Source organism: Sorex araneus, chromosome 1 (genome assembly GCF_027595985.1).
Source record: "Sorex araneus isolate mSorAra2 chromosome 1, mSorAra2.pri, whole genome shotgun sequence".
Lineage (NCBI taxonomy): Eukaryota > Metazoa > Chordata > Mammalia > Eulipotyphla > Soricidae > Sorex > Sorex araneus.
In genome coordinates, this window is record NC_073302.1 from 274,453,636 (window position 1) to 274,469,166 (window position 15,531).

Consider the following 15,531-nt stretch of genomic DNA (forward strand, 5'->3'; position numbering starts at 1 on the left):
GATTCTCTCACATATTATTCTTTCTGGAACTTCTAAATTTTATATAAAAATATAAAAAATAAGAATATTCTAAATTTTAAGTAAAAAATATATTCAATTAAAAGGGGGGGAAAGTATAAAAGCCTACCAGGAGGTACTTTAAGTGAATAATCATGGCATGAGAAAAGCCAAACAGTAGCCTTGAAAAACTATTAACATGTTATAAGATAAATTAAAACATGAAGAAGGTACACAAAAAGAAAACTGACCAATGGAGAATAAATAAACATGGAAAATTGAATCAGAAAGAGTGGCTGAAATCTGATAAATTTAGCAACCAGTATACAATTATGCAAAGAATTGACATTTGGGCGAAGCTGGATTACTAAGCAAGACTGGACAGAACCATTTACCTTCTTACTTAGACTGTGAGTCTAAATGAAGTATTACACACTATAAACCCTAAGAACTGTGGGACGTGGTCCAAGAACAAAAACAAAACAAGATAAAACTAGGAACTGCTTTCAGCAAAATTATCTAGTACTTCTCTCCACCAAACTAAAATTCCAAGGTCCCTTTAAACATTTTTTTCTAAATTCAGATCCACAGTTTTTTACTAATTACAGTGCCACAAAAGAAGTAAGCCCATCAATGTACTACTGTATTGGCAGGATGAATACAAGAGAAATAAATCAATTTAGAAGCTTTAAAAAAGTTATGTAGATGGGGCTGGAGCGACAGTACAGCAGGTAAGACACCACTGCTAATCTTATCATTTGGCCGTTTTGCCATCGCCCATGCCTGATCTGCATTTTATTACTGTTCATATGGGGATCCAAGCACGCATACAATACTACCTCCTCCCAGCAGAGAGGTATAAGTATTGTAACTGCAGTAGAATAAACTCTCTCTCTCTCCTCCTCCTTCTGGCTCTGCATCTGTTCATTCAGCTGCGTCCCCTCCTTAGCCCCACAAAGGGTCCTCCCTGCTGGACAGGACAGGACCTCCACACCATTTCATATGTTTCAGCACCAAATAGTGTCCATCAATTTACAGAACAGTCTCTCTCATATATGGGATACACAGCAAGATAGCAACAGAGGTCCAAAAGCAACAGAACAGGAGAACTGGAGAACTGGAGAACTGGAGAACTAGAGAACTGGAGAACTGGAGAAGAGAGAGGAGAGAGGAGAGAGGAGAGAGGAGAGAGGAGAGAGGAGAGAGGAGAGAGGAGAGAGGAGAGAGGAGAGAGAGAGAGAGAGAGAGAGAGAGAGAGAGAGAGAGAGAGAGAGAGGAGAGAGGAGAGAGGAGAGAGGAGAGAGAGAGAGAGAGAGAGAGAGAGAGAGAGAGTCGGAGGGGGGAGGGTAACAGGGGACTGAAAGGAGAGGCATTGTCAGAAATCTTGAGAGGGAGGTGGGGACACTAGTTATGGGTGTGGTGTAAGAATTATGTGCATAACAAACTATTGTTAGCAGATTATAAAATACAAATTCTCAGCTGAAATTTTTTTGAAGATTCCATAAAAAATTCATTTATATTAAAACCTTAAAGCAGTACTTCTAGGACAGCAAATGGGTCATTAATAAAGTAGATTATTTATAATACTTACTGCTTCAGCTTCTGCTCTTGTCTTGAATGTAATTACTGCATGAAGTGAAGAGTCATCAATCTGACAATCTTCAATTTCACCATATTGCTTTAAATTAAAAAAAAAAAGTATTTCCTCCAAATAAGTATTTTGAAACATCCAAAATCCTAATGGCTTTAAGTATTTAAATACCAATAAATATAACCTACAATACATAATTACAGGTGATTAAGAGAAAAGAAGGGTGAAGAATTTTAGTTCCATAAAAGAGCTAATATTATTTACAATTAACAATTCTATACTTTCTTAGGGAAAATTACACTGTAGACTGAACTCTTATTTAAATAAAGAAACAAGAGTCAAAAATCTGAGTTTTGTAATGTTCTTCCATTATACTTTGATTCCAAATCATACTAAATTCTTTCTAAAGCAGAATACTGAGTATCATTAGAATATTTATGAGATTTTTTTTTCAATCATTCCCAACTTAAAGTTGGTGGTAGAAAAGATCCAGAAAATTTTAGGCAATTTTCCCAAATGAAACTGCTAGAATGAGGGTCCAGGTCACTTTTATCATAAATAAAAAGTTAACACTCCATTGGTCAGGAGACAGCTGAAAAGACTAGAATGTATCCGGGAGCCTGAGTTCAATCCCCAGCGTCACATGGCTCCCAGGACACTCACCAGTGTGGTCCAAAAAGAAAAAAAAAGAAATATTTTTACACCGGGCTTTCACTCTTACTATTATACACTCCATACATGCTGGTATCAAATGTTTAAAAACTACATTTAGTTAAGCTCATCTTTCACTTGCTGAATTTTATTTATTTTGTTATTTTTTAGAAGAATTTTCTGACAAAGAGCAACCTTATCACATAAAGTTCCAGTTCTTTATTTATAATTATTTCTTCTTTCTTATACTCCAAATTAAGTTATAATCACAATCTCATTTTAAATTATAACCACAAATCTCAATTCTTATTTAATACACATACACACTCTACACAGAAAAAATCTGCAGAGGAGGGAAAATGGACTCTACGATCAATCAGATCGCAGCTATCAGCTGCTAGCTGTGTGGACTTTAATTTCTTCAAGCTTCATTTTCTTCATCTCTAAAATGGACATAACACAGGTATTTTACCTCAGAATTGTCAAAATAACTCATTATAATCTTTATATAACGAATTATATATGGTATCAGAATAATACCTGCCAATATTTTATTACTACTACTACTGGTCCTAGGAGATAAATTATAGAAAGCATTATATTCATCACAATTTGTAATAATGGTCTCCCAAGCCCCATCAGGAATCATTCCTGAGTGCAGAGCCAGGAGGAAGCCCCAGCACCACCAGACCAAAACAAAAACAGAAACAAAAATAGTTTTCTGTACTGTTCTTTTTAATATATGCTTGTGTGAACTTTCTCTAATTTACTTAAGCATTTATAGTTTTAAACAAACTTGAATATAAATTATGCTTGTAGTTTAACTTGTCTTTATTAAATCAATATAAGTAAGATCCTTGAGGATAAAGAATAGGTTATTTCCTTCGTTATCTCCAGAATGATCACTGTAATTTTGAGGGCAAGATTAATGCTTAACAGCAAAATCTCGTGATATCACTAAAAAAAAAAAAAAAAATCACAAAATTTAAATATGAATGCCTTTTGGCAGGTAGTAGTTCCCATTCCCTTTCTAAATATAAGTCCAATGGATGTTGGGAACAACAAGTTAAATAATAAATGAGCAAGGATTAGAATCCATTCTCCTTTCTGATAGATCAGTGTCTCACCAATAGATCAGTGTGTCACCATTGGACTAACTCCCTATAATTATTATCCTGACCATAACGAAGACCAACTTCAAGATCATATACCAAACTTATTTGTTTCATTCTAAGTTAGCTGAATAGAGAATACAACATAAATACCACCAACAACAAAAATTCCAACTTAATGTGTGAAATCCTCAGTTCAATCCCTGATACCATAAGGAAATAAAATAATGCATCTTTAAAAAATATCTGGATGGCTTGTGTGATATATTTATATTTCCTTAAAAGTAATCACTAAGGAGCTGGAGCGATAACACAACGGGTAGGGCGTTTGCCTTGCACTCGGCCGACCCAGGTTTGATTCCCAGCGTCCCATATGGTCCCCCAAAGCACCTCCAGGAATAATTCCTGAGTGAATGAACCAGGAATAACCCCTGTGCATCACTGGGTGTGACCCAAAAAGAAAAAAAGAGTAATCACTAAGGGACGGGAGGTGGCTCAAAGCAACGGAGTACCGGCTTTGAACACGCCTTCCTTAGGACCAGTTTCTGCTACTGCTTGGCCTCCCAAGCACCAGAGTAGCCCTGGTAGACCTGGTACCCCCGAACCCCCAGGCCCACACTGCACATCACCACCAGGCGGAGCACTGGGTCACTGCCAAGCCAAGTGTCAATGGGGTAGTCCCCCCAACCCTTACGATACCTGAACACCACTGGGAAAACCCTCTATCCCAGGGGTAGAAAAAAACATTAAATATAACTAAATTATAGGACTTCGTTCAGTTCACAATATCCATAGGTCTATATTAATAGAAACATTTCTTTCAGATAATACTTTAACAATCAACCCTTACAGTTTGAAAAAAAATAATTAGCAAAAGAAATACTGTCTATAAATCACACCCTTTAGTCAGATTAAGGGGTTTAAATTACTCATGTCATTTTCGTAATTTCCTTTTTAATTATATCCATCATTCCCAACAATGGTTATCTGTATCTGTTTTGTTGGGCAGTAAGAAAGTACCGCAAAATGAGGAAGAAGATCTTCTCGATCACTCTCTGTAAAGGCAGAGATCTCCAGAGCGCGGGGGCGGTGATCCACCACAGCGTGACCAGGCACACTTCGGCCTCGCCCTCTCCCCCGACCGCGGCCGTGAGCTGCACCTCGGCCTCGTGAATGGACTCCTCTACCCCGACCTGACGAAAGGATGCCCCGTTTTGCAGCCTGGAAGAGATTACACACTTATTAAAGATCATGATTATTAACACAAATCAGCTACTACATTTAAGTTTTTCTACAATTTGACATACTATTTAAATAACTTCTTAGAAAGAAAACGGATCTCATAAATTTAAGTTGGTTTTTAGTTTTTAGGGAGATAACTAAGAAATATAGAAAACTAATATTAACCTAGGCAATGTTTTTGTTATTAAACATGCCTCCTTCTACTGTTTTCTAAGGCACCATAAAAAAAGATGATAGGCACTAGGGCCTCAGAAAATCATTGGAAATACTCTCCCATCAGCCCGCCCTAGCACAATAAAAAATGAAAATCAAAATGAAAACCAGAAAAACATAAATACACCTAAATGATAGGATTCATTAATTTCACAGTATTTGAAGGTGTATAGTAATAGTAACATTTCTTCTAGATGAAAAATAATAAATCTTTTTTAAAAATATTTGGGAAACTACTGTCAATAAACCAACCCTTTGAAAAAAAGATTAATCTAAGATTCAATGAAAGGAATAACCTTCAATTTTTTTAAACGTGGCATCAAACGGTAAGATTATACAACTACATTCAGATAATACTCATATCAAATACATTAATTCTCTGTATTTGAAAATGTATTTCTTTAAATATCTGTCAAACATTAAAAATTCTTAGGTATAGGGATTTCTCTAGGTTTTTTTCCTTAAATAATCATGTAACTAAATCATAACAAAGTTCTCTTTTGTTTTTATAAACACCCACAGCACCATCTATAGGCAAAACTTAAGTAAGCATGTACTTCAATACAGTTCTATCTGCACAGAACACTTCCATAACAATACATGGAAAGCCTTTGGCAGATTCTGGACCCAGGAAAAGAGAGAACAAAAATAAAGAAGAAAGGGCTGGAGAAATAACATAATAGGTGGGCGTTTGCACACAGCCAACTTGGGTTCCATCACTGGCACCACATACTTCTCGGCCCTCCGGGAGTGATCCCTGAGCAGAGTCAGCAGAGGCCCTAAGCACTGCTAATGAGGCCCCCAACCCAAGCTAAATAAAAATTTAAAAATTTAAATAAAAAGAACAATAGTCACCAAAATGGGTGGATGTAGGCAGAACTGTTGCCACTTTGCAGTATGCAAGAGATTTTCTTTTAATTAACTTTAAAGCATCTGTAAGTCTCTCCCCTTTCTAGTAAAAACTTTAAGTATGTATGCCAGAATAAAAACTGCTGACCACAGAGGCATGTATTTTCAAATTAACCACCATAATGCCATCTGCTCCTCCCTAATAGAGTATAGTTATGATGAAAACATACTTCCAACTGTAATTCTGTATACTTTCTCCTAAGTTCAGTGACTTCTTCTCCAGCTTGCATCTTCTTATATAAATCCAGTTCTGTGTCAAGCAATTCTTTCTGCATCTAAAAATAATTAACATTTTAACTGATATTAGTTATCCTTCATTTACACCAAACTCCTTACAATCAACCTGTGGACATTCCTGTTTAATCTTCTGATTCCTCCTGTCTCCAGTACACCCACCACTGACCACTTCCTGTCTCATCCAAGGCTTCTTAAACTTTTTCCACTGTGACCACTTTTCATTACAGAAGTTTTTATGTGGGGGTTGGAATGATAGTATAGCTAGTAGGGTGTGGGCCTTGCATGTGGCTGACCCAGGTTCAATCCCCAGCATCTTACGTCGTCACCCGAGCACCAACAGGAGTGATTCCTGAGTGCAGATTGAGATTCAGGATTTATTTGCATTCTGCAGAACCTTGAGAGGACACGGAGTTGAACTAGAGTTGGCAGCATGCAAGGCATGTGTTTTAATTCCTGTACCACTTCTCTAGGTGCTAAGAAAAACAGCTCAGCTTTTTAATCCTGCTGTTTTATGCATTGAAAAATAAAACTAGGGCCAGGGACACAGTCCAAAGGACTGGAGCACAAGTCTTACATCCTCTAAGCCCTGAGTTTGTGCTTGAGATGGCTGGTGGCATCCAAGCCCGGAGTAGCCCTTGTGGCCCTCAGCTCTGCTGAGCACAAGCAGCACTCACTATATGATAGGCACAAGCACGGAGTCACTAGGCCCAGAGATGAGCTTAGTGTAGATGGTAATGATCCCTGGGTACTCAAGCACTGTACAGGAGAACAGCCCCCCACCACCACCAAAATAAGTTTTAAAATTTAAAAAAACCTACTGAATGAGCAAAGCAGGGGTGTGAAATACAAAACCGAATACACTGACAACTATACAAAAGGGAAATAATATTATATAGTGAAATATACTGAGAGGTTGTGAAGAATGCAAATAAATCCTGGATTTTACAGTAATTTAGCTAGAGGAAGTACTAGAGTAGCAACTCTGGATCTATTTGGAAAGGATTGCAGTACCGTAAATGAGTCAACTATACTAATATTAGAGAAAACCACACTGTCATTACGGGAAGAAAGATAAAATATGGGCTAAAAGGAAAAAGGACTGAAGAGACTTATCCACTATAACAGAATAGTGGGTAACTGTTGCCTTACACATGGCCCACCCAGGTTGCATCCCCAGCATCCCATTTGGTCCCCTGTATACTGTCAATTATGATCCCTGAGTTCAGAGCCAGAATTAAGTCCTGGACAAGGCTAAGTATGACCCAGAAACAAAAAAAAAAAAAAAAGGAAAAGCACTATGGTGTTAGATTAGAATCAGAAGTACCAGTATAACACAGGATGATTTTGTAAAGACATACGTAAGAAGTATAAATTCCAATTTAAAAAAAAAAAATCTAAAAACTACCTGAAATTATCTTGTTCACTTATTTCTATCTAATGAGTTAATAATACACTAGAATTTCCCCCCTTTCAATTAATTCATTCTGTACAGTGCTATTAGAATGTTAATTCTCTGTTCATTTACTTTTATTCCCAACTACTCAGAAAATAAATCCAAACTCTTTAAGCACTCAAATACAAATAAATTTTTTTCTCCAGTTAATTTTTCCTGATTATTGTTAACTATCCTCCTAATTAACCTTCCAAACATAATCCAAAAAGATTTAAATTACTAGTTTGTTTACTTATATTTACTTATTAATGAAGAGGGGGAAAATGACAGCAAACAATGATTAAATCTCAAGCTAATGTACCTTAAAGAAAAACTATGTTCTAACTAATACAGTGTTTTCATGTTTCTTAAAAACCAGTAATATGAATAGTAAAACAAATGAAAATACCTGAGTCTTAGTTTTTATACTTTTAGTAAGACAGCGTCCAGGAGAAACAGCTTTGACCTCATCTTTCAACTTGGTAATATTTTTTGTCAAAACCTCTAAAGTTTTCATTATTTCAGCTTTATCTTCAGACTTCATTGCTTTGTTTTTCTCAAGTTTTGAGATTAACATCTGCCAAGAAGAAAAATACTTATTCCTACTATTTCTAACAAAACAATAACAACACATAAAAAATAAGTTCCCACTACTTTCACGTTGTGTATTCATAACAAAATGTAAAGATAACCTCAACATGAATCAGAAATAAGGTGACAAGAAATGGAAGACATCACAAAATATTATATATTCTGAGTAAAGACAGCTTCAATTTTTAGTAAAAAGCATTTTTCAGTATAAAGCATACCTCTTTATCAACAATTTTTAAGTTTAAGTTAGAAAAGATACATTTATATTTTCAATATTTTAATTATCACAACCTTATTTCTATACTTAAGACCAAACACTAATGAAGTACACAATTAGAGTAAAACTGAAGCACTATACAAATGCAAGATACGAAATTTTTCATTTTCTAATAGTCTCACATTAAAAAGGAGGGAAAAGTATAATTTAGTTTGATAACACATAAAACAAACAAGCAATATGATCTATTAACCTAGCATATCCCAATATGTCACAATTCAGTGAGAACTATTAAAATGCATTCCCTTTTTCCTTTATATCCACTGTGTCACTTGTCACTTGTCATCCTGTTGATCCTCGATTTGCTCAAGTGGGTGCCAGTAACATCTCAATTCGTCCCTGTCACATGCTAGCGTAGCCCAATGGTATCTGCTCATTCCAGGAACACGAAGAGCCTCAAACCGTTCATTCAGGGTTTTGACGAAAGTCTGACCATCTCATAGGTGGGCGGCCACAAAGTCTTTTGATGTTCCGTGGAATCCAGTCGGTAACAGCTCTAGTCCAGTGGTCATCTCTAAATTGCATTACGTGTCCAGCCCGTCTGATTTTCAAAGCCTTGGCAAATGATACAGCGTCACTGATTCTTGATCGTCAATGGAGGTCGGAACTCTGATTCCTTCTCTTACTTTGAGTGAAATGTGATATTCCAAGCATAGCTCTTTTGATTCCTCTTTACCCAAATAGAGTTCTCATCCTGTTTGCGTAGGGCCCAAGTCTCTGAGGCCTATGTTAATACAGAAGAATGGTGGAGTCGAAAAGATGTGCCTGGAGCTTCTTCATCCTCTTAACCATTTCTACAATGCTCTTGAAGGCATTCCACGCTGCTCTCTTCCTCCTGCGCAGTTCTGGTGCCAAGTCATTCCTCATGTTGAGTTCTTGACCCAGGTAAACGTAGCTGCTGCATTCGGAGATGTCCAATCCATAGAGAGCAAATGGAATGTCGGGGACTAGTTCGTTTTTCGTGAACATTGTCTTGGTAAGATTCAGCTGCAGTTGGACCTTTCCAACTCGCGGTCAAAGTCGGCCAGCACTGGTGCTGCTTAGCTAATGTTTGGTGCTATTAGAATGATGTTTGAATCAGTGAAGTTAGAATCAGTGCAGCAGAGGTAGTGTAGTTGCTGACTGTCTATCTTCACTCCCATTCCTTCCCATTCCAGTTGTCGCATGACATTTTCGAGGGTGGCACTGAAGAGTTTTGGTGAAATGGTATCACCCTGCTGAAACCCTCTCTTTCTGCCAATGATCACTTCCTTGTAGAATGGTGAGATCCAGGTGGTGAATTCCTCATACAGCTCGAGGAGGATCCTGATGTATTCAGTTTGAACGCCCTGTTTGGCTAGGGATTCGATGACCGCTTCAATCTCAAGAGAATCAAAGGCCTTTAAATCGATGAACGTTAGACAGAGCAGCATCTTGAACTCTCTCGAAACTTCAATGAGCTTGGTCACCGTTTGGATAAGATCGATCATGCTGACTCCTTTTCGGAACCGGGCTTGCTCGCCTGGTTGTCCTCCTTCTAGTGTTTGGCCTATTCTATTCAGGGTGACTCGAGTGAACAATTTGTAGACAACGGACAACAGGCAGATTGGGCAATAGCTGCTGATGTCGTGGATGTCTCCCTTCTTGTGTAACAGAATGGTCCTGCTGGTTTTCCATTGGGACGGAACCTTGCATTCGGACAGGTAGCTTGTGAAGAGCCAAGCCAATGTACTACGAGTACTGGCAGCAGATTCTTCAGATGTTCGGGTCTAACCTTGTCTGGACCGGGTGCTGTATGCGTTTTACCAACGAAATGGCGTGTTGGATTTCAGAAGGGAGAACATTGGGAATGACATATCCATCCTGCGGAATTTGGTATGTGGGCACGTGGACGTGGCTATCAAACAGATCCAAGTAGAAGTCGTGAATAATCCTCTCTATTGCTCTTCTGGAAGATGTGATAGATCCATCAGGACGTCAGAGGGCAGTCATCTTGTTTTTGTAGTTGGCGAAGGACAGGCGAGCGTTGTGAATACCTTTCCTGGCTTCTGCTGCATCAGCCAACACTGCTGCCCTTCTCTCTTTGAGGTCTTCCTTTATCGCTTCTCTGAACAGCTTCAAGAGCTAGGACATTGGCTTGTGATTGCCTGAGGCTCGTGCCAAACCACGTTGTCGAATGAGCTCAAGAGTTTCTGAAGACAGAGATCTGTTTGTGGCTTTCCCACTCTCGGCATTCCTCGAGCAATTAAGATTGACTGGTCCTGAACCAGTCAATCTTATTCCTCATCGATGTTGTCAAGGACGGCATCTTCCCACGTTGCTGCAATAGTGCCAAAGAGCTCCCAGTTGGTGGTCATCCTGGGAGTTGCCTTCTTAGACTTAAATTTTGCAGACTTTTCTCCCCGCTCTGTGAAGTAGAATTTTGCACGAAGGAGATGGTGGTCCGATCCCATTTGTAATTTGGAGACAACAGCAACATCGGTCAGGCAAAACCATGGACTGAATATGATGTGGTCAATTTCGTCGTGGAACTGTCTACTGGGAGACTCCCATGTCCTATATTTAGATTCGGCCTCCTGGAACTGTGAGTTACCGTGGATGGTCTTGGTCGACATGATGAACTCAGACAGTCTCTCACCCTGTTCGTTCCTTTCTAGGCCATGCGTCCCAAGGTGGAGTTCTTTGGGTGATCTTCTCAGTCCTATCTTGGCATTAAAATCACTGTCAATGATCTTGTAGCAGGTGTGGTCTTTATAGAATTTCTCCAACTCCATGTAGAACTTCTCAATTTCTTCTTCGTCGTAGTTGTATGTTGGTGCGTAGATGACGAAGACAGAAACTGCCGGCAGTGAGCCACACCTACTCAAGCGTAATCGTCCCAATTTGGGTTGTTAGGCATTCGAATGAATCAATGCTCATGGCCAAGTTTGTGTTAACAAGGACACCAGGACACCGACGCCACTGACACCTCTGTTGTCGCATATTCCGAGGAACAGTTCTTCTCCAGTGTTGAAAATGGCGTGATGTGATTGGTGCCTTCTCGTCTTGGTCAGACCAGTGATGTCATACCTGATCTTCTGTGCTTGCACCATCAGGTCCTCAATGGATGCTTCCCATGCCAGCGTACGTGCGTTGAAAGTACAGTTATTTTAGACCTTCTTCGTTTTGGCAGTCTAGTTTGTCCCTGAGATTTTATCAGCCTTTCCTTGCTCATACTTAACACTGCCGTTTTGGGGGCTCTTTCAGGGTTAGGGGAATGAGGCCCATTGTTACTTTATATTACGTCTGTGAAATAGGATGTATACCTTACTTACTGTATTTGGGTACACCTCAATTTGGATTAGACTCATTTTAATGAGTATTCCAATTGGGCGGTGTGGCTAATAGTCAATAATGACAACACAGGACTAGATGATCCTAAATCAATCTGGCGACACTCTGGTGGAGGATGTGATGTTGGAACATTGTATACACAGTATTGTAAATCATAGTGCTTCCCAAAAAAATAAAGTAAAGGCATAATTTAACACTAAAGAAAGGTTCCATTACACCATCTGCAGAACAAACTACTATAGAGCCACCCCGCTGAAGAAGTGCTTCTCTTCAAGTTAAGGATCATGTTCAATTTATAATCCTCCAATCCTAAACCTAGTAATTAATATATGCTCATCTCCAATATATTATCTATTGATAAATACATTATCATTGATATTCACTTGACCATGATGAATTCCATTGAAATATATTTCTGAGATCTATTTCCCATGATGGCTGATATATTGTAAAACAATTTAAGGTTATAATGGTTGTATGTTGCCACTTCAATATGTTACCTTCTGTGTTTCTATGTGCTTTTCTAAAATTTCTTGTTTCCTTTTCCTTACATCTTGCTGAAGCTTCAGTGCCTCCTGGAGAAAGGAATCAAAATGACCATTACTGCATTTCTATTTATTTTTTCAATCATTAATCAAGAGGAAAGAAGTATGGGTAAAGCCAGGGAGAAGGCAGAGAAGACAGTGAGGGCTCATGGCCTGCATGCATGGAATCCCAACTCATTCCCTGGAATCGTGGCCCCACGTCTCACTGGCTACAGCACAGCAGCCCGAGCACCACTCAGGTGGCCCCAGAGGTCCAGTTTCCCTCTTTTTGTTTCTGCGATCAATAGAGGTCACCACACTTGTTTGCAGTGCACACCAGAGGTCACATTTGCTTATGATGCTCACAGGGACTTACATACTTAGCTGCTGTGCACTAAAGACCTGGACACTGTGCTGTGGACCAGGGATCACAAACAGCACAGCAGACGGATCCCCCTCAGGCACTTGGGCGTAGCAGGGATGGAATCTATACCATCATGAACTTCATTCCTGTGGCATCTACCACTGAATTATCCCAATGTTTCAATTATTAAGACACCTTTTAACTGCACTGCAAAGAGCACTGAAAAATGTACTCCGAAAGCTTCCTACATACATTTGTAGCATACTAAATGGACTTACCTGCTTTTTTTTCTGTGCTTCATTATTATCAATTGCAGAAGTGGAAATAAGTAAGTTTTTTTGTGCAGCCTTCAAAGCAGCGGGATTATACACTGTTTTTGTTAGGCCAGTAGATGTAGACAACACCTACCAATACAAATTCAATTTCTTAAAATATTTATGAAGCATTTACAATGTCCTAAATCCCGTTTTCAAAACTGAGAAATGAACTCAATGTTTTATATATGTGTACCAACTAAATTACATTTACAGCTTTCAAAGGAAAGATATGAATAAGGAAACTATAAAATAAAAATTTTAAATTATCACCATATACCTACAGAAAAAGCAAAAATACACAAAAGTTGTCATCATAATAAAAATGTATTATTAAATCTATTTATTATTGAAGCAGTAACCGTACATAAGAATACAGCAACGACAAAACCAGATGCTGTCACTCAACGTTTAATACTATTTTCAATTCACAGTTCTAAAATTATTCATATTGCTTCCTTCTCAATTACTATGCTTGTATAGCTTCTTCTTTTTTAAAACTTCTTTTTTAAATTCATCACACTCAATGAAGACCTTTACAAATCTTTATTATTTCTTTATTTTTCCCAGGTCCTTTCTGAAAATTTTGTTCCTCAGTTACTAAATATTTAGTCAAAATGATCTGATAACATGGTAACTTATGTATATCTTTCTGTCTACACAATAAGGGTCTTAAAACAAAAAACAAACCTCTTTTCTCACTGAGCATCTTCTAGTAATTACACATATTAAACTGAGAACCTAAGCTTATCTATCAAATAATTCAACTTGCTCGATGGGGTCTAAATGTCCTCAGAATCCAAACAGTTTGGGTTGAAGGACATCATTCATTGCTCTAACTTTAGTGCCTTCAGCAGTATCACCAGATACTCAAAAAAACTTGCCTGTTTTGCACTAAGTTGTCTGAAGTGATGAGAAATTAAAATCAAATGTGAGCGATCAAATGGACAACTTTTCTGAAGTCAATCCAAGTAAACAATTTTTAGGTAGGGCTGGGATGAAACATGGCAGCCTTTTATGTGTGGGACCCTGGTTTGATCCCTAACCTAGTACCATCCCATCACACTAAACCACACACATATCACCCCTTAAGAAAAGCAGAAAAGGGGCCGGGACAATAGTATAGTGGGTAAGGCTTGCAGTGGCCAACCCAGCTTCAATCCCTGGCACCCCATATAGTATGCTGGTACTTCCCAATTAGACTAGTTCCACAGAGCACAACTATTATCTAAAAAAAAAAAAAGGTCTCAAAGTAACACTGTGGTGCCCCCTGCCCCTTCCTAAAAAGGTGAAACAACTTTATAAAGGAACACAAAAGATAATCTGACGAAGAAAATGCCAAATGAGTGCTTCATAAAGTATTTTCTATGTAAGTATTGCACAAATTTAAATTTAAAAAACCATTCCTATACTCAAATAAATTGGAAACAGTAATCATTATAACCATATTTTCTAATTTCAAATTATCTTAAGGTGGCCAAATAATATAAAATTTTAAAAATTAGTTATAAAGTATATACAATGCAATTATAAAATTAAGTCCTGGAGATGTAATGTACAGATGGTGGCTAAAGTAATACTGTATCATGTATTTATAAGTTGCTAAGAAACTAGATCTTAAAATGATCCAATCACAAGAATAAAGAAACGGTGGTATACATATGCAACTGAGTAGCTACTCTGGAATAAAAAAGGAAAAAAAACAAAGATAATTGTGCCATTTAGGACAAAAACGTGCAAAATTTGAGATTAAGATGATTTTATTCATATGTGAAATATAAGTAACTACATCAAACTGGCCAGGAAAAAAAAAAAAACCTCCTAAACTTGGTACTAATTTTGGTGACCACTGTGGTGGTTATTAGACAGAAAACAACATGGGTTAGGATAAGAACAGTAGAAGGATCTTTTTGATGGTTTTTGCAATAAATCTATCACTGAAATTCTGCAATGCTGTAAACTAGTAAATTAAAAAAAATTTTTTTAAGTGGATTTAGAGATGATTTAGGAGATGTTCAGAGACGCTAAACATTTGTCCATTAATCTGAATGCTGAGGAGCTGCTACCATGCTAACTCTCAGAAACCTCAGCCAACATACTTATTCACCACTATCTCTACTTTACATATTACTACTTTAAGCCAGCTATTCAAGAGATTAAATTTAGCAGGTAGCCTTCAAAAAAGTAAAATATTAGATATCTATCAATCATAAGCTAAGTACAGTTCAAGTATGAGACTATTAATGACACCAAAATTCATAAAGATGGGTCAGAGAGATAGCTCAAAGGACTAGAGTACATGTAGTACCTACAGAGGCCCCAGACCTATTCTTGGTAACACAAATGGTCCTGATTTTCCTTTCTTGTCATATACCTGCCAAGTTTCACATCAAAACTCTGTTAAATTCAAAACTTGAGTTGAAAAGTAGAATCTGCTTATGAGGACAAGAGATGTAGCTCAGTGTTAGAGCACATGTTCAATACACATAACCCCCCAAAACGTTTAAATATCCAAAAGGTTACTTAGAACAGTGTCTCATTTTCCAGACCATGACCCACTTCTGAACTTCATTTCTGTGGCTCCACCTTACTGTTAGCATGGTGCCATGACTCCGTAACCTCCCTTCTTCTGCTCCCTTATGTGACTTTCATCTTTGTCTCCTTTGAAATATCTTGGGGAACCAACACAAGGGGCCATTTAGCCCAGGTCGAGAAATGCAGAAATGATTGTATTTCATTGGCAATGTAGTTAAGATTTGTTTAAT

At 37.9% G+C, this 15,531-nt stretch overlaps 1 protein-coding gene across 12 annotated transcripts in view; it reads right to left on the bottom strand.

Moving 5' to 3' along the window:
- The window catches only part of RBM26 (RNA binding motif protein 26), an 88,086-nt gene that overhangs the window by 22,367 nt on the left and 50,188 nt on the right, over positions 1-15,531 (bottom strand). For all 12 annotated transcript variants that reach the window (XM_055130704.1, XM_055130772.1, XM_055130911.1 and 9 more), the window contains 6 exons: positions 12,731-12,856; positions 12,065-12,139; positions 7,794-7,961; positions 5,886-5,990; positions 4,372-4,572; positions 1,589-1,675 (listed from right to left, as the gene is read on the bottom strand). In XM_055130704.1, the coding sequence (XP_054986679.1) occupies positions 1,589-1,675; positions 4,372-4,572; positions 5,886-5,990; positions 7,794-7,961; positions 12,065-12,139; positions 12,731-12,856 (762 nt within the window). The remainder of the gene's footprint in view (positions 1-1,588; positions 1,676-4,371; positions 4,573-5,885; positions 5,991-7,793; positions 7,962-12,064; positions 12,140-12,730; positions 12,857-15,531) is intronic.